General features: G+C 43.0%; 1 protein-coding gene across 5 annotated transcripts in view; it reads right to left on the bottom strand.

Annotated features, from left to right (window-relative positions):
• Nucleotides 1-20,222, bottom strand: part of GRIA3 (glutamate ionotropic receptor AMPA type subunit 3) — a 153,348-nt gene that overhangs the window by 35,628 nt on the left and 97,498 nt on the right. For 2 of the 5 annotated variants that reach the window (XM_086619427.1, XM_086619426.1), the window contains exons 8-11: nucleotides 19,406-19,510; nucleotides 17,947-18,054; nucleotides 16,573-16,779; nucleotides 6,430-6,806 (exon numbers count right to left, since the gene is read on the bottom strand). In XM_086619427.1, the coding sequence (XP_086475553.1) occupies nucleotides 6,430-6,806; nucleotides 16,573-16,779; nucleotides 17,947-18,054; nucleotides 19,406-19,510 (797 nt within the window). The remainder of the gene's footprint in view (nucleotides 1-6,429; nucleotides 6,807-16,572; nucleotides 16,780-17,946; nucleotides 18,055-19,405; nucleotides 19,511-20,222) is intronic. The other 3 variants (XM_086619429.1, XM_086619428.1, XM_086619430.1) reach the window with 2 other exon arrangements.

Raw genomic sequence — 20,222 nt, 5'->3', positions numbered from 1 at the left:
TTCATTTGTTTTCCTTTAACTCTACTGATACCAGTGGAGGAAGAATCAATCCCAGATACATTAAATCCGTGGAATCTGGGTGCTGTAGTCCTCAGTTCGTGTGAAGAGAAGAAATAGAAAGCAAGAAAACTCTTACCTGTTTATTTGTTTCCTTCAAGCCCCTCTGTGCCATCCCCAGACAGTGGGTACAAGTTGTCCTACCAACAGATGAAGACAGGAAAAAAGCAAAAGTCTCGTGATGTGCCCCCACCCCACCCACAGAGGGAGTCAGCTGGTAAACTGCCTAGTCCTGGCCAGAGCCTGAGATTGCCCAAGCAAACTAAAAAAATCACATTAAATTATTAAGAAAAAAAGAAAGAAAGAAAAAAAATCCATCCAACATTAAAGAACACACCAAAGAAAAAAAAATGGCCAAGACAATAAAAACAGAGAGAGCAATCTGGAACAGGTTGGAGAAATGTGGAGAAAGAAAGTACAAGGTGAAACACTGCTGTTCTCCACTCCCCTCTGCCCAAGAAACTGAAGCAGCAGCTCCCACTGAGATGGGATGCAGGCTGGTTCCTCTGGATCACGGCACGCACCACCTGCCAGCGCCGTCAGCACCCCAGCAACGGCTGCATCAAGTCCACACCAAGGTGCAAGGCGGTTCGGGTGGTTACAAAGCTTAGGGCAGCTTCAGGAGTGAAGCATCACCTTTCTCCATCAGCAAGCAACGACTTTTAAGGTGTGAACTCTGAGAGACACGGCCACTGCTCCGGCCTGTGCGTGCTCCCTCGGGGCAGGCATACATCCGACAGATCGCCGACCAGCGGAGGAGGCTTCCCTGCCTTTCTTGAGGGCCTCCCAAGGGGATAAAAGGCTTCCAAGTTTCAAGTTGGGCTGTGCCACAGCTGTGCTTGCTAACAGAAGGCTACTGAGTAGCTGCCAAGGTAAGTTGAAAAAATATAAATCCAGAATAATGCAGTAAGTCAAGGGATCTCTCTGCCTTGCGCTACGTTCTTTGTAGGTATCAAGTGAGTATCTTGGGATTTTACAGATGGCTGAAGTCCTTTCTTGCCAGGTCCCTTACCAGTTAGGATGTTAGCTTTAGCTGCTTTGTAAAACTTGAAATCCTACACACCAAATCAGCCTCTTACACAAGCTGACATCATTTAACCAACTACAAAGCAGTGCCTGCAGAACTCATCACATAAAGCTCCCTTTGGAGCCAGTGCAGAGAAAGAGAGGAGACAGACACCCTCAGAGAACGATGTCACTGGCTGTAGCGTGGGGTAAGTCTGAAGGTGCACATCTGTCTCATGACTTTGCAGGGAACTAAGATGCCTAAAACTCAGACTATTGCTTTTAGATGGCTACGTCAGGTGAAATTTATCTCCTTTTTGTTCATTCCTTCACTACGTAATTTCCATCTTCAGAGAAGACCTGGAGTTGAATTCCTCCTCCCTGCAGCCAGGTGGACAGTTTCAGAGCCAGAGCGAGCAGAAATCTGGCTAGCAGGTACAGCAGATGAAACATCCACTTGCATAAAGCAAGACTAGCTTTATCTGGGGCTTCCAAATTTCCATGACCTTCTTGCTTTGCAGTAGGTCTTGAAATAGGAAGATGGAAAAAAGACTTGCCAGGGTGTTTAGATAAGTTCAATGGATATATTTGGAAAAAAATAGTATATGTTCATTCTCTCAATAGTTTTCCATAGGAAATATCTGTCTTGTATTGGTAGCTGCCCCTTCTGTTAGCAGGACAGATGGGTTGCTGGGATGAAGATGTACAGAAGACAAGCATTTCCCAAACCAGTGAAACCTCAAGCTCACACTGCTGTAACAATAAAAAGCCTGTGTTGAGCTGCGTGCTCATACAGCACACTACACACAGAGAAAGGTAAAAATGTCTTGCCCCAGAGATCTTGCAACCTGCATGAACCAAGTCAGACAGATACAGGACAAAAAACGGAGAACAGCTGAGAGGCAGGAGAAGGTGGGCATGGCTGGGTCCCTTGACAAAGGCAGCACTTCCCCGAGGGTCCTACATGCAAGAAAGGGGTCTTACTAGATGAGGACCAGAGCTTTTCTCAGAAAAGTTGAGGTCACTTGAAAGAAAACTGGATTTCACTACAGAGTTGCTTCTCCCAGAGTCTTCCAATGAGCACGAAACGGAAGATTGAATAGCTGCTACTACGAAGCAGACTGGGCTGCCATAGCTGTAACTGGGGGTAGCACAGGACGGGGCAAAAGAAAAACAAAACAAACGAAGAAGCTGACACTGAAGGAAAGACAGACAGAGTCGAAGAACAAGAACACAGATGAGTGTGGCCTGGCAGCCTCCTTGTCCAAAGGACCCCAGTTCCCCCCAGTCCATCTGCTGATTCGAAGACTCCTTATACCCACTGCAGGGGCTGGTGTAGAGGGATGCGGGAGAAAAAGGGTTAGTACATAAACACCGGGCTGGTAATTAGAGAATATTTGTATGGTTTGTACTGTGAACCACAGAAATGTTGGTCCATTACTCAGATAATAATTATAGAAAAATCAATCACAGCTTTTCATACCAGCACCACTTTCCCTGATGAAGACATACCTGTCCAAATGCGCAGTGTTGTAATTCAAAAACAAATAACTAATGCTTTATCCCAACATGTCGTTTTCCCAATTACCTCAATAAATAGATGCTTTGTATGACATTATTTTAAAGTGAATTAGCAAATGAGAGGAGTAACAAGGCCCTGGAATAACAGAATTATAACTCAATTATCAAAACAAGGTCAGATGGTGTTTTCAAAAGGAAGTAAACAGGAAAAGTGCATACCTTGAGAGGAAATTTAAAAGGAAGCATGGAGTCAAATGAGAGCAAATTAGTAACAAGAGAAAAAACAAAATAAATATTCAAATTCACATTCAGTTTCTAGGAAAATAATACATTTGAACAAAATCTCATTTATTTACCAAAATAGCTTGAATTTTGTTTCTACTCACAGCCATAAAACATACTTGATTTCCTATGGCACACAGAAACAAAAAGCTTCTCGCACTACTCCGTTTTTAACTGGGCTCTTCTGATGGATACAAGGCGGCTGCTACATTAACAAACCACCCTGAACAGCTTTGCTGCAAACTCTCCTTGTCTCGAACCCCTCCACACCCTGCACCCACGTTCCCTGGTGCCCACTACGCTGCCAGCTGGGTGCCCTGCTCACGCGCCCGGCCAGCCCGCTGCCGGTCCGGCCAGCGGCCCTCGCCTCCGCTCCAGACAGAACACAATGAACAACAGCATCTGAAGCGCTGACTTGAGATGCTTCCATCACGGGAACTGGCAGTGGGAGTTTCCGAAAGACCTAGTTCCTCGGCTCTCATTGCTACTTTGAAAGTCCCACAAAGCCATTCCCATGGCCTTTAATAGGAGTCTCTTGAGTCTTCTGCTGTGGAAATAGGGATCTAGAAATACACCCTCTCAAATGACCAACCTCATGAGATAATTTTTAATGAAACCCCTGTCTTTTTCCATCAGCAATTAATTAATCTAGCCTCTTTGTCCCACATGAATAAAGAGCAAAATGAAAATACATGCTCTCATAGAGATTTCAAAGATACTTTCGCTCGGAACAGTGTTACAAATTTGACTGTGTTTTCTCCTGGTTCCATGTGCTGTACACATCTTACATTAAAGCAAGTCTAATAATCTACTTTTGATCCATCAAAAGTGAATTTTCAATGCTTTAGCTCACTATGCAGAGAACACAGCAGCCTTTGACAGCAGAACAAAACTGCTGGAACAAATGTTGATTCCATCAAGGGATGCACTAACCCCCGTCCTTTGGCCGCTATCTGATTCCGTTTAGACGACTCCTATTAAATATAGAGAGGAGAGTATAGGGATATATCCTCTGGAATATCCACACAGCATACTCACCGAGGATAGATCTAACTAGTCATTAGATGTCACAGCTGTTCCACACAAAGGCAGCTGAAAGAGCCTTTATCAGCAAGTACAAAAGTGATCTCTCCAGACTGCTTGTCGGCATCTCTCTACAAGTGCTGTACGCTCTCATATAAGAAATTTATTCAGACAAAACTCACAATGGAAGAATGAAGCCCCTTTTAATGGCAATAAAATAGTATGAAACATTCATATAGTCAATGTACTGTGAATGGCGTAACCTTACAAAGATACGGATTCAGAATGGAATACTTGGGAATAGTCCCTTCTACGGAAAAGAAATTTGACATTCAATCAACTTAAATCAACATATCAGTCAAAGGAACAGTGTTTCTGGAATTTAAACCAAGGTATTAAATTTCTCTCTTTTTTTTTTTTTTTTTTTTTTCAGTAACAACGCATGTACCTGCCTGGAATCTGTTATCATGAAAGATAACAAAATAACTGGACAATGCCTTCAAACGAGGGCTATGTATTAATACTGAGCTAATAGCTTCTGATGGACAGATAAAATAAATAGCTTTACTGCTGTCTCTTTTTTTTGGGGTAAGTATTTCCGAGGCACTTATCCTGGTAGTATTGAAAAAAAAACAGAATATGTTCTACTTGTTATATAAGGTAAATGGCTGAACATGTCAAAGAGTCACATGAGAGATTAACAAAAATCCTATGCACTTCTCTTTACTGTCAATAAACAGACCTAGCGGAAACAGTACAATGCCTGCAGCTTTCCATGTGATGTCCCAGTGCTTATTTCCCGGTCCTTTATATTGGGCACACACATGGTCAACAGCAATTTAAATGTTATCACTACTCATCCCCTTTAACAGCAAGCAGAGAGGCAAAGTTTCAATACAGAATTTAGGAATAAAGCAGGAACACGGTGTGTAAACAGGAGGAGAAGGCTCACAGCTGTAAGTACAGAGTGAGGCGGACAGGGATAACTGCGAAAACTAACGCAAGGTCACAGCGAGGCAAAAGCATGTGCGTGTTTTATGTAGGATATATATGTGTCTGTCAGTAAGTATGAAATTGAACTGCTGCTGTCAAGACTCTTAAAACATATGCATGACTTGCATCAAACACTAACAGGCATATGCCAGTATCTCTGAAAGTCCTGGATTTCGCTGGGATCATTAGGAGATTGGAACGTGCAATGACTGTGAACTTACAGGATCATTATTACATTTTAACAGGTAAAATCATTATCCTTTCCATGAAACTTCATACAAGTTTTGTCACTTGCTTCAGTGAGGCTACTCCAGCTCCCTGCCATTATACGGACCAGGAAAACCTGGCAACATTTCCAAGATTCAAGTATTGGAAAAAAGCACACAAATATGGAGATCGACAAGGTGTATTTCGAATGTAAGTGCCTAGTTAGAAAAGATGTCTCTTGTTTTAATTAGCAACCTTGTTAAAGGGAAAAATTGCATCCTGTTTGTACTAAGCAGGTATTTTTAATAATTAAAATAGCTGTAAACTGGTTATTAAAATATTGTCATACAAAATATAACTAGTGGTCCATCACTAAGAAACTAGATAATTTTACTGCTTATCACAGGCACATCACCAAAGTATTTTACCAGTGTAAATGCAGAAACATCATAGATATTATTCAAAAAACATGTGTGGTACGCATTGTTCAAGTAGAGGGAGCTTCACTATTCTCAGGTGGTTTTCAAAACGCTTCTTCAAAAAAGAAACACAGTTCTACAATAGTTAATTTCTACAATAGTTAATACCCGTGCTCTCTGTTAAATCGGAATTGGTATCAAACACGTTTTACCACAGCCTTATTCAGAAAGACTGTCTTCATGAATCAGAATGAAACCTTTATGGAAACTGGCAATGCTTTTTAGACCATATTGACTACGTACACAGGGACAACAGATTAGACTGGACTGAAATAACGATACACATACAGGGTGGCAATAACTGTCAGAGGGGCACATACGGAGACCTGAACGAACATATGACAGGCAGTGGTAAGCAAATTACTAATAGATGAAAGGATGGTTCAAGAAGAACAGAACTAGAGAAATTAGGCACAAAACAAAGTAAAAAGACTAGCAAAACCATGATGGGAGTGGAGGCGTTTTAAAGTGCTGTTGCATGTGACTTTTTAAAAATAATTCTTATTTTGCAAAGCAGAATGTTATATGCACCAAGGAGATGACCGTAAAATGAGATATGCAGCAAAAACACGGTAGCCCTCCAAGCATTGCTGAAAACAGAAAACCCTATGCATTTTACAGCCTCAACATGGTGTATATAAGTTTGGCAGAAATGCATAAACGGCATTCTAAGGCAATGCAAATCACTCTGGAGGTTAATGTTAGCAAGCATGGTGGCTTGATGATGATGCTTAGCATTGAATGGAATGTCAAAACAAAAATTTGGCATTAAAAAGAAATTTGAAAAAGTAACATATATGCACCATGGCACCAGAAAATGACCATAAAATGCAAAAAGGTGATGGAGTGATATGGAACAAACCTTGGAGAAATATCGCATCCTTGCTGCATAAAGGCACCCAGGGAAAACCAAAGGCTGTTAAATATTCCAAACTCATTTGGAGGGTCGGGAGGATTCTGAGGGTCACGTGGTTCTTCACTGCTGTCTTCCAAGTGCCATTCATAAGGGCTGAATCTGCTGACTAGGAAAAGAACTACGCTGACGCCAATGTAAGCAAAGACTATACACATCCAAATTTCATAAGCCAAAGGATCCAGGAAAGAGAATACGCCCGGTTTAGATTTCTGAGGCTTCTTGATCATGATGGAGATGCCCAGGCTCATAAAGGGTTTGGAAAAGTCTATGACTTCTTCTCGCACCAATGTTATGGTGAGGGGGGCAACAGCTATATCTGCTCTCTGAAAAGGGAAAACAAACCCAAGTTAGTTACAAAACGGGTGCAACATTCTCACAATCTAGAGCCTCAGGCTAATGAATCAGATGATAAATCACAAAAGCGAGTAGGAAACGTTTTTTTTTGCAGACTATTTTGCAGTCATTGGAGTTAAGAACTACATGATATTGATAGAAAAATATTAACAAGAAAAATTACAACCAAATCTGTGCAAGAGCCTCAAGACAGAGGCAGATATGTACCAATGTGTATTTGTTTATATTAAGTTAAAATGGATGAATAAACACTACGCAAACTGGACAGTGCGATGGCAGCTAAAACGATGTCATTTTCTAGTAAGGGTCTGCATCCACCCATCTGCCTTGAAGACTTTGGGCATATTATATGTTTGTTGTATTTTAATTTTCTCTTTACTATTCTTTCAGTAAGTTCTCTTGCCTTACTGATCAGTCCAGGATCTTGAAAAGGAAACTAAGAGTAGTAATCAGTCACTGAATTTCAGCTGTATTTGGGTGCTACCACCCATATACTCCTTTGAAACCCCTTTGCAATAAGGGATGAAAGATGGTAAAATCGTGGGGTGATAGGAACCAGACAGCCCACCCTTTCTGTGGTCACTGAAGAACAATAATACAGATTCGTGAGTCCCTGAGAAGTAAATAGCCCAGGTTATCTGAGAAGAATGCAAAGTAGTATTTTTCAGTATGATGTCTGCTATCCTATCGTACAGAACTTAGCTCTATAGATCAGTAACACAGACCATGCACTGGGGCTGTGCCATCTGGAAGCACAATCTCACCTCATTGCATCTATCATTCACCAGCGTGTTGGTACACCCTGAACCAATACCCCTTCCCTTCAATCAATACATCTTTGCTGGATTCAATGGGAGGGTAAGAATGTGAAGTATAAAAAATGACTTAAGTTACCTGATTAAAAATAGCATTCCAAAATGGGTTTTCAAGATATTTAATTGTATCTATATTTCTGTATCAGAAAAATTCAAGTCATGCTGTTTAGATAACCTAGCCTTGATTCAGCCAAACACTCAAGCAAGTGTCAGCATTTGCAACAGAAGGAACTAGAATGTTAAGAAAAAAACCCTTTAATTATTATTATTATTATTATGAGAATCTACACAGCTACATACACTTTTTATAATCTTCTATTTAAACACTTGAACTATTAATGTTATTGATACTTTTAAGGATGGCCTTTTCTTGGTAATTAAGAATTTCAGAAAGGAAAAATGACTCTTAGGGAAAGTTTATCTTACCAGGACCTAACCCACTGTGCACCTTTTAAATCAGATTTTTGTTTCCCACTAGTAAGCATGTATCTCTTTCTGGTGGAAAAATAAAACCTGATTAAGTAGAAGTTTGAATAAAAGTTAATAGGAAATGTTAATAAGAAGTGATTAAGATCTGTGCCATAAAATAACTGAATATGCCTTTATGTAAATCTGGTGGCTATGTACGTGACTTTCATTAATATTTGACTTGTTCCTCCTACCAGATAGTTGATTTGTTTGGGTTTTTTTTAAAGTTTAATAAGCAGAAACGGCAAAGGCTTCTCAGAAGTTAATCTCAGTATCACATGCTGATAAGTGCCTGAGGCACCTTCTGGATGTTCCAAGGCTGAGGCTCAGGGCCGACCCGTCGGACCGAGGACTGGCCCTTCCCACAGCAAGGCTTGCTCCACCCAGTACCCGACTGCACACACCACCTCTGGATCTGCTCCAGGCACTCAGGAACATCTCTGAACGGTTTGTACTGGCATGTGCCATTACGGGGGATGTGTACAAGTTCACTGCTTGGAATAATCAAATAACCCACGCCTGTGTGCATACAGAAGCCATTCGAAGATCACTGCCCTTGTTGTACCCGCTCAGAGCCCTCCTCAGCCCCTTTAGACATGCATGTGTCCTCCGACACTGCCTCTCCCCTTGAGCAATTCCTCAAGGAGAAAACCCTCACCTGATTCGGGGTCACTTACTGCAAAAATCTAGCTTAACGTGGCTTGAATACAAAAACTGAGAATGCCGGTGGCCTTTGGGTGCCTGGTGATTACTGGCTCTGCAGATCAAGGTGTTTATCATGGAAGTAATAGAGAGACTTGGGGGATACAGATGAAGTGTGGTAAAGAGACTGGATGATGCTGGAACTTGTTCACCAATAAATTACCCCCAAATATGTATTTGTCTGTGGCTGCTGCATGTTGAGTTACTGTTAAATATTCGATGTTTGCAGTCAGTAAGTATGAGATACACACGCAGCATCGGTTTTAACTGTAGTAAGAGTCCATGCCTGGCTGGAAGACTAAGCACTCTGACCACGGCTACTGTGTTTTGTGTTGAACTAATGGGGTACTTACAAATTAATCCTTATTAGAGCAAGCTTAATGGATCAGGACCCCTGGAGAGACTTAGCAATGGTTCCAAATGAAGTGAAGCTTACTTAGGTGGGAGGCGGGTGCCTTATTGCCCAGCACTTCTGCACGTGGACAGCCAGCCTTGGAACAGCTTGAGGTAGGAAAAGGCTGGTTCAGCTATAAGAGCATTTACTTTCTGTAGCATTTTCCTGGACTTGGAGAAATTTAATTCTCCCAAAGTAATATTTTAATTGCCAAAGTAGACACGGTGGAGCTTTTCCTAAGTGCTGATGCAGCGTGCAATAAAGTCTGTATCTCCCTCACGAGCAGCTGAGTTCATGCAGGATGTTCCTGTGGGGTCTTTGGGAGGATGAAGCTGATGCTGTGCTGGAGCACAGACAAATGGTTTTTAAAGGCCTGATTGTTACCATGTCCTCATTCATATCATACAGTACAGCTTTCTTTGTAAATCACTTATAATTGCATTTTAGTATTAGAAAGGATACAGATACTTAGTTTTCTGACACATTTGTGTCTTCCTGCTTTCCTACTATTTTTGATAGGCATTCAATAGATTGGAAACACCAACAAACACCCTCATGCTTTAAATGAATATGGCAGCAATTGTTTTCTGCAGAGGGAACAAGCACGGGTTCAGCCACAAAGCGTCAGGAAACCATCAACAACCAGGGCACTGAGAGTGGACCAGCTACAACCCAGCACCTGAGCCTGGTTCCCCATCACTTCCCTGAATATTAGTTACACTAGGGAGGTTAAAATCAGTCGGCTCTTTGCTTATCTATTTAGAGATATAGCATTTGAAATGGAGAGCTTATGGAGAGCTCTAAGCACCCTAAAGGATCATTAATAATTGCAGCATGGTTGTGAATTTCCCTCCTTATTATGGCTGCAGATAAGCAGAACCCATAAAAATTGAGCTCGACTAAAAAGAACACAGCCACAACCATGCCCTTCCCTGTGCAGAACTGGAGGGGGTTTAAGAACCTCACCAACTAAGCTTTGCTAATCACTCATGACTAATGGCGTTTCAAACATCATCTTCACTGCATTTGAGCTGGGTGAGAAATGTCACAGATTCCTCTGAGGCTTGTTCTGTCTTTGCCTACTAGTGTGGGAGGGACAGATTTAGAGAGGACATGCAGCACAGAGGCGCTACCCGCTCCCTTCAAAGCTGACCCAGGGGGTTGCAAACCTCCAGACTCTTAAGGGAGGAGAAGAAAAAAAAAAGCAAATGGAAATATCCCTCTGCATGGAGAAAGTAAAAGGATAAGATGTTCCACCTCTGTAATCCAAAAGGAGGGATTGAATTATTCAGCTTGCAGACCTGAAGATAAGTCTTCCTAACTTCAAAGCCATGCACTAGAGAGAGCAAGAGACACCAGCTATGCTCCTGCCTGTACGTGCTGCTGGCCATTCACGCTTGCAGAACGAAACAATTTCTTTGCTAATGTGTCACTTTTTGCAACGTGGGTCTGGGCTATGGTCACTTTGCAAGACCTTTGTGTGATGGGAAGCCAGCCAGCACTCAGATCATTGTGCAGATTGAAGCAGAGGGACACTGCCCCATTTCCATCGGGAGCCAAATCTCCAGGCACTCCAGAAGTGCTGAATGCAGGTACACAGCAGCGCCAGAAGAGACTGTGCTGGAATGATGACTGACTCTGAGCACATTTTAGGACTTCTCAGTGGAGTCTGAGGTTTCCAGATATCAGAAAATGGTGTCAGAGCAACACATCACCTGTGATATCTGCTGGAAAAGCTACCTTGTAAAGACAGCCCGGTATATCCAAGGATGTCAGCATGTGTTGAGAGGCCAGGTCATGGGGGCAATGTGTTTTTAACACATTAGCTCACACTTATTTAAAAACAAGAGTTGATATCTGACGAGCCACCTGCTGCATTGAAGTCTTAATGTGTATTAGCTGAGCAGTGTAAAAAGGTACTGAGATACCCACAGCTCCTTCTGAGATGCTACCACTGTACGCAGATGGAGAAATCTGCTTTTTGAGACGTACGCGCGCTTCCCCTGCCTGTGCTCCGGCGCAGGGCAGCTGCAGGCTGGGACCGCACTGGTGTGGCCCCGTGCCAGGGCTGCGGTCCCATGCCCGTGTGGTGCGGTGCCACCGTGGCTCAGCAGCTGCCCGGTGCGGGTACAGGACATTCCGCCTGCGCCCCGGGGCAGCGGCACCGTCCAGCTGCCTTCGGGCACTTGTACCCGGGCATCTCTCCTGCAGAAACCAGGGATGAGGGGTGACGGGCGAGCTTCTCCCTCTCACAGAGCAGTGGGGTGCTGCCACAGGCTAAAAGCACATGGGATGTTTTGAAGAGAATTAGGAATCGAGTTAGTCTTCCTCTCTGCTACGACTCAAAGGCTGTATATGCCATCTGTAGTCTTTCTGCTGATGCCAGGAGAGCCAGAGGCCAGCAGTAGGCATGGCTGGTGAGCCTGTTCAAGGCAGGGAGGTGTGTAGGTGGTCCCACTGACAGACGGCAGAGGCTGTCTGTCCTTTACACCCCTGCTTTGTTCCTTTATGCTATTTTACACATCAAGAGGTTTTTATACAGACCTTTTTTTCACCTGAGAAGAGTTTTAAAGGCTGCAGGGTCTGGCTGCTCCTTCCACTCCCAAAGCATTTGTAGTTACAATTAAGATCTGTGTTAAACCTACTGTCCAGGAGCCTCAGCAATGTGAAAAGCATCAGGGCCGGCGAGGGAAGGCTTTCCCTGGCTGAGCAGCACAGGAAGAACAGCAGCCTGCTTCAAAAAGGAAGGAAGAAATAAAAGCCTACAGAAAGAGGCTTACCCTACAGAAGAGAAGAGACGATTGTCCAGCGCTCAGCAGCTGGTGGGTACGAAGCCCCGAGCACCGGGCGGACGCAGCGGGAAGTGCTGCTGCTCAGCGGCCCCAGTGGAGGGCACGTCAGTAGCGGGGGGATCTCTGGAGGGCAGCACTTGCCTCGCTGGGCTGCTTTGCTGGTTAGGGTTAAGTAGTGATTTGGTCTCCCAGACTGAGAATGATTTAGCTAATTCCCTCTTCTAAAATGTCCAGCTTTACCCATTTGCTATTTTTTATTCTGTCAAAAGTTTCCACTATGTTTTAGAAATGTCTCTTAGCTTAAAAAATAACAGTGCTTGAATTAGTAGAGTTAAGGGTCTTATTTTGACACCATCAGAGTGAAAAAGCAAAATTCAGGTTTCCTCCAACCCGAACTGCTGTATTTTGATTTGTGAAAAATCAAATAATTTCCATTTTTATGTCAAATTTTATTATTATCATTATTAAATATTATTACTATCACTACTACTACCACCACCACCACCACCATTTAAAAAACTGCTAACAAATCACAAAGCCTTGTTAGCTTCTCTCTAACAAGACTCCTGGGTTCTCCAGTCTGAAGCATCGAAGTTTGGGAACACCTGCTCGGCCAGAACTCCCTGCCTCCAGGGCTGCTGTCCCTACGCTGCCCAAGAGTCAGTCCTCCGTACCCGGTTTCATTTGCACAGCCCATGGCAAAGCCACATGGAAAGGTCCAAGAGGGTCAGCTGAGACCGTCCTGGACACTGGAAGCCCCTACAGCACAGCAGAATTTTACGCCCTCCAAGCAGCCCTGATGCGGTATGAGACAGGGGAGGGAGAATTCCTAACGGGAAGTATTTCAGTGTGTCTATTCCCAGGCAAGGTGTAACTCTGGGGACTGTCCCAGTCAGCCCAGTTAATGCACACCTCCAGTAGTCTCCTGCCAGAGGCAGGGCTGTGCCAGTCAGCCTCAGGACACGCAGTGCTGTGACACAGCACCCCTGTTTTGGGTTTGGGTGCAGCTCAGTGCACACTGACCCCCTCCCATCCCACCCCCTCCTCACCACTCGGAGCCCTCCGATGTGGGAGCTGGAGGCTGCAGGGACCCGGCTGCACTTTCCTGACTCTACGCTGCATCCCACAGGAAGCAAGAGAGACAGTCACACTGAACTGGCACAAACTAAACATTAATTACAGTTAATTAGGGTTTTGGCATTAAGATGACAAGCCATTCACTTACTATGACTGTCCTAAGAGCAATTTTAGAGAAGAGTTGTATGCGTGGGGCTATGCAAAAAAGGGCACGGTATTCAGAAAGCCTGGTAAGACTTCCCAGCAGTGCCAGGTGGTGGTGAGAAGCTTATTGGGTCAGGAATATGCTGTATTTGACAAATGACTAGTCACTGTTTATCACTTGAGACAAATGCAATCTAAAAGATTGTGTTTCATGCCACAGCTCAGTTCAGCTGCTGGATAACTGGTACCAAAACCAATCAGGCCCCTTTTATCCCCACATGCCTGCCTTCCATGCATGCTAATAAAGGCATTTAAAATCTAATCTCCCTCTTGTCTTCCCAAAATGGAATCCAGAGGAGCCAAATATGACAGTCGTTTTGCAGAGGAGGCTCACAGGGGCATTAGGGGTAACGTACAGTTTTAGTTCCCTAATAGAGTTTTAAGCCCCTGAGAGATAAAGGAAAGTCAGCACGTAAATGAGGCACTTGCTCCAAATAATTAGCACTTCTAGAGCACTTTTCATCTTCAAAGGGCTTTGCGCACATCCTTGTGAGTGTGGTACGCAGCCCCCTCTCAACAGATGGAGAAAGAGGTCAAGGGTATTTCATGGTGTTTGCAAACAGGGCTGGGAAAGGGTCTGGAGGGCTGGTGAGGTTTGTACTCGGAGTTCAAGGGCTCTTTTCCCTGCCTACAGAAAGCCAGGTGGATTTCTGCACAACTTGCCAGTGCAGTAGCTCAGCTCGGCAGGACGGGGAGCTGGCTCAGCAGCGCCGGGCTGTGAGCATTAACCTGGGTCTACAGTCAAACCTCAAGGGATGCATTTGACCTTTGAATAATTGAGTACTGCAGTGAAGAGGCTTCAGTAACTGAGCTCGCCGCATGAGAAGAGGAGCTGTTGGGGGTCAGGGAGGGAAACATTCCTCAATTCTTCATTAATGAGAAAACACAGATGAAAACTCTGCTTCAGAACACAAGGGGACGGACCTTTTTGCAGGGGAAAAGGACAATGGAGGGGTGGATTTGGGGTTGTTTTAAGCTATGGTCTATGGTGCCTATGAGGCTGGTTTTTGCTGGTGCAGAAAGGTCAGAAGTACAGTTGGGTCAAGGGGAAGTGGCTAGGGCTCAGTTTGACGCTAAGGGGGCACAGCTCTCCGAGCCAGGCTTGTCCTAAGGGGTTGTGGAAAAGGCAGCTGCAGCCAATCTGCTTATCACAGAATCATGGAATGGTTTGGTTTGGTAAAATCATAGAATGGTTTGAGTTGGAAGGGACTTTAAAGGTCATCTAGTCCAACCCCCCTGCAATGAGCAGGGACATCTTTGATTAGATCCGGTTACTCAGAGCCCGTGTAACCTGACCTTGAATGTTTCCACGGATGAGGCGTCTACAGCCTCTCTGTGCAATCTGTTCCAGTGTTTCACCACCCTCATAATAAAAAAAATTCTTCTTTTTATCTAGTCTGAATCTACCTTCTTTTAGTTTAAAACCATTACTCCTTGTCCTATCGCTACAGGCCCTGCTAAAAAGTCTGTCCCCATCATTCTTATAAGCCCCCTTTAAGTATTGAAAGGCCACAGCAAGATCCCCCCGGAGCCTTCCCTTCTCCAGGCTAAACAGCCCCTACTCTCTCAGCCTGTCCTCACAGGAGAGGTGTTGCATCCCTCTGACCATTTTTGTGGCCCTTTATCCAAGCAAAGGCTGGGTTGAAAGAGGAAAATGGCTCATAGATGGATCTTACATCATTTAGCAGCTGCACAGGCTAATCTTACTTGGCTCAAGTCCCAAAGGCACTGGCCCATTCTGGTGTAGATGGTCCCTCTGCCCTGGCTGCTAGCAGTAATTTCAGGTTCTCTTTTGTCATGCCTTTTGTGTACGGTATGATTATTTTTTAAAGTGAATAAACTGTTTCATTGCTTGTTAATAGCAAATATATCAAAAAGACCCAATTACAGCTAATATTCTTGAACCACACACAGGGAAATGGAGGGTTTAGGTTTCCACTGCAATGTAATTACACTTGGATCTGAACTAAACCTTTGCTTCAGAGGTTCTTGATGTACTTTTGTTCTTTAAGAGAGGCAACAATGGTTTCCCAAATTGTGTAACTGAGGCATGGGGAGTTCAGAAGATTTGCATAATGTCAAACCTCAGTGCAACAGGGAAGTGAAGATATAACCCAGGGGTCCAGACCCCCATTTACTTTCTCTAAACAGTAAATTTCCCTCCCTTCCCTTAATACAACACTACAAAAACATTGTTGCTTATATAATTTTGAACAGGCAAAAGCATTTTGAAAGTATGTAACATGGCATCAGGACTGCTCCAGAATAAGAAAACTTTTGCAAATCTAGCAATTACTTTAAAAAGACTGATTCATTTGAAAGGAATTATCTCACCAAACATTTTGTAAGAATGACGACATGTTATCCCAAGGAAATTTTGAGGTGACTTTTAGAAATTACACTTAGCCATGGAACAAAAAGAAGCAATGGAAATATTCCCTTCGGCTCAGATATTTTTAATAAAGGAAAGCTTGTTAAAAATAAACTGTAAAGAAGATTTGGGCGGAATCACAAATCATCTCATTAGCATTTTGGGGAAAAAAAAGCAAAGACGAAATATCAGCTTGTAAAGCCTTTTCTGCAAAGCCAATTTTCTCCCCCTTCCATCTGGTTTATCTGTATTCCAAAATTCTTATTTTCAAAGAAGTTTCTAAAACAGCAGTTCCGGACTGTTTTTGTTCTTACTAAACAAAGCAATGTACACCTAATATAGAGAGGAATGCAATGAATTAGATTTTTTTTTTTTTTTTTTTGTCTGCCAGTTTATTTTTAAAGCCAAATCCAGGGTTTAAAAAGGAGAAAGATGTGGGCGATTTCCCACCTGCATTGCTTCTTACCCTGAAAAGCAATCATGGACCAACTGAGCTAAGTCTCTGGTCAAACACAAACCGACATGAGTTACCCAGCGAGGGCCAGCATCATAGGATCAGACCTTTAATGGCAGGGGCACTCCCCAGCACTTACAAGAGAAAAGGGAGACACAGCAAACACAAAAGCAGCATATGAAGGCCAAACTGCAAATTCTGCTGTAGACAAGAATTTGAAATTTGCCCAATGCCACTTCTCAGCTTTCTGTGGACTCCGACTTGGAGAACAGCAGTAAAAAAGTGACACTTTCCTGCAATGAAACAATTAGAAAAGTAGACTATAAAAATGGCACTACAAAGAAATATCTAGAATTTTAAAGGTGGTATTCAAACAGACGATCTTTATTTTGCAGTTTATTAACTTTGAGCATAACTTTTTATAAAGAACATTAAAATGAAGGTTAAGAGAAACTTACCCCATAGACCAGTTCACCCACCATGCCATTCCATATCTTAGTCTCAGGGTCCCTAGCTCCATATTTCCCATCTCCAACAATTGACAGTTTGTATTTTATTCCAACATGTTTTGCTATTTCAGAAGCTAAGTCTACACAATATCCTTCATATCTCTCATTCCCTTCTAGTTGTTCATGGTTTTTCTTATACATTACATATGGTGATTCCTTTGAAACAAAAGTAAAGATCAAAAGTCTATGAATGTAAAATACAGCTTTAAAACATACAAAATGAGAGCTGTTATTATCCTTTATATTACTGGCAAGTATTTACAATATTTCCTGCTTTGGTACAGAAATTTGAAAGACAAACTTTTGCAGTTTAATAATCCTTGGCTGATCCTACAGCCACACATACTATTGATTTTAATCCTAGTATGGACCCATTGAAGACAAGAGGACTATTTCACTTCAACAAAGTCACACTTTTGTTTGCAGGATTAGGCCTGATTAGACAGTCAAACAGCATCACTACTTAATAATTCAGGTTTTAGTGTTTAAAGAACCGACATACCCAACATCTGTACCATCAAAATTATTTCCTAAGGTCCCGGTGGCCTAGAATGGGGCTCTGATGGAGATATTTTCAAAGCAGTCTAAGGGAAGCTAGGCTAAAATCCTCAGCAGCAATTTTTGTCACTAAATTCCCTTAGCCTTCTTGGAAAATTCTAGCTGAAATGCTGATTATATCTTGCTAAATCCATAGGAGTATAAAATACAACGCTTCAGGAAATAGCATAAAATTGGCTCATGCTTAGTAGAACTGTAACAGGCATAGAAGTCACAAACAATACTGTACAGAGCACATCTGCTCGAGGCATTGGGACCAACACCGGTGCTGCTGTTTATGAGACACAGGAAGAGCATTACTCCTTTGGGATTGCATGGGCATAGGTCGCTTTCCGCCCAGCGCTAGAGCAGTTCCAGTTCTCTACAGGCTTCATTGTGCCACCCTTACTCAGTCCACAGGGGTTGAGTTTACAGGAGCTGTACCTGAGTGAGGGGTGCAAGATCTGACCCTAGAGCAGGAAGGCCAGATCCTGCAGGCATTTACATACATGCACAATAACGTCACTCATGTGAGGTGTTTGAGTTCAAGTGTCTGAGAAGCAGCAAAGCGCAACGTTGAGCTCAGTGAGCTCCTCCTGTGAGTAAACTTACTGATATGTATAGTAGTTTGCAGGGTTAAGCCCTCAGCACATCTCTGGAAACGCTGAACTTTTCAGTCACTTGAAGTCACAGAGTATTCAACATTTGCCTCCTGGCTCCTACCACACCTCAGGAGCCATGTGTCTTGTTTCCTAAACACAAACACACTAAGAACATAAAACTTACCAAGATGGTAGTGACTACTATAGTTCTGTTCTCCACAGATGAGGTGTCATTAGAGGGCAGCTGATCTAATGCTGGTACAAATCTTTCATATTCGTTCCAATAACCAGCCTGTAAAACGGAGATTGTTACCTCATTACACATGTTTACAAGGACTCTGGTGTAGGAACTTTTTACAGGAACTGTCAAAACATATGGCTTTGTAACACTTATTCACGCAATGTTTTTGCCATTAAAGGACTACATTAGCTTCAATTTAATTTCCTTAAAGAAACAATGTTCTCGAGCCTGCATGCAACCAAACACAGGCTAAATCTAAGTGAAAATGCATATTAAACTCTCCCTAACTAAATTCACATTGCCATGGTGCCTGTGGAATAAATCCCAATGTATTCACAGCATGAGAATATACTATAGACAAGAAAATAAACTGCACAGCACTCTGAGTAAAATTCTTTCATTTTGGAATTTTTATCCATATTCTGTGGCAGTTTGGGCAGTGAATACAGCCCCTGCGGACATGCCTGAGCTAGCTTTAGAGTAGATGCACAGACATCATTAGCAATGCAGGCACAGTAGCATTACCTTCAGTATGGGATACAAAGCCCTCCGTGAGCATGAGGTGACTATTTGTCAGCTGGCATGTGCTGACCTTCGTGGTGCGGTGGCTCCGTTGCTATGCTCTGACACTATAGTCCGTGTACCTCTGCACAGCACAGAAGTAACACTTTTGTCTGCACTGTAAACCCAGATGAATGGCTGGGTCATGTCCAGAAGTATTTTGTTATCAAATACGTGCACAAGAGTTTAAGGAGTGTCAGTGGCGACTGAGCAGGTTGGGTACCTATCGCCAGGTGAAATCAGGGGGATTTATGTGCCTCGGCCACACACATTCTTCTCTCGATAATCCTGAGACCCTGTCTGCCTAATTATTTTTTAAAATCTGCCCTGAATTTCTTTTATAACAGGCATGTAGGCAACTATCCCACTTAGGATCTCTACTTTATAGAAGAGAAGAGAATGAGTAGCAAATCTCAATTAATAACAAACATTTTCTGTTACTTTGAGAAGGTTTCTAAAATACACTGGCTCCAGCTTCACTACTGCTCCGAGGCCTGTTACAGAGAGGAAGGGAAAGAGAGAGGAATTTAGGAGATGGGGCTGAGGACAGGAACATGACAGCAGGTATTATGCTTGGCAGTGGAAAAGCTCCAGAAGAGTTTCAAGGGAAAAGTGAGGTCTGAAGTCGACATGGAAACCAATGAAGATACTAAGCAGGGTGAGTGGTTTGGTCCAGGAACAGAATAGAACAAGGGTCCTGGGATAGGGAAGACAGCAAGAAGGTAGGGTTTCCTCAGGGCCCTGTTATTACAGCGTCTGTGTGGCATTTTTGAGCTTCTTTAGTTTGTTGGAATAAATATTTGTGAAGATGTGAAATCTGGCTGCGTATCTTGAAACTCACCTTCCGTGATCCAGCGGCTTTCATCTCATACACATCAATTGTGTAATTTGTTCTCCGCCCATAGGTGTCGAACTGGATGTTCCCTGTCATTCCTTGAACTTGCACCTTAAGGGAATAAACAGAAAAAACATTTTAATAAAAGATTCACTTTATTCTTCCCTCCATTACATTTTGCAGGAACCCACTAGCTCTAGCACAATTTTTATATAGATAAGAGACTTGTAGCACTAGTTGTGTTCTTCATAACAAAACCAATCCCAATTCTCTCAGTTTCAGCTGTATGTTTTCTTTGCTGGTTAGTACTCAGCTGGTGACTCAATACCGCAGAGTGAGTTGCATTTAAGTAGAAGTGAAATTAGCCCTACACGTACGTTAAGTGTAAGAAAGACCGATTCTGCCATGCTTAGTCACACTGGGTTCACTGATACAGCACGGAGCATCAGTGAGGCACATGCAACAATTCAGTGCCATTAAACCCCTCACAATATGGCGCAGAATGATGTGCGATATGGACCAGAATCCCATATCATTGCTCGTTCCGAGAAGTGCTTTATTTTAAGATCAGTCCCAGCGTAGGAGAAAGGAATGAATGTCTTCCCTGAATGAGCACAGACAATTGTCTCTGCTGCTTATGGAGTTTTGGTCTCAATCTGGATGGACGGGTGTATAGACGGTAAGTCATTATCATTACCTACTCACATGAATCATCTTAAGGGGAAATACAAAGTACTTTGCTTCAAAGAAAAAATCTTTCTTATTTCCCTGTATGAAAGAGTAAGATACTTCCATTTATCAACACTTACAGGCTGTCATCTCA

Source organism: Tauraco erythrolophus, chromosome 13, assembly GCF_009769465.1.
Source record: "Tauraco erythrolophus isolate bTauEry1 chromosome 13, bTauEry1.pri, whole genome shotgun sequence".
Taxonomy (NCBI): Eukaryota; Metazoa; Chordata; class Aves; order Musophagiformes; family Musophagidae; genus Tauraco; species Tauraco erythrolophus.
The sequence above is the reverse complement of the archived record's forward strand: the minus strand, read 5'-3'. Positions and strand labels throughout refer to the sequence as shown.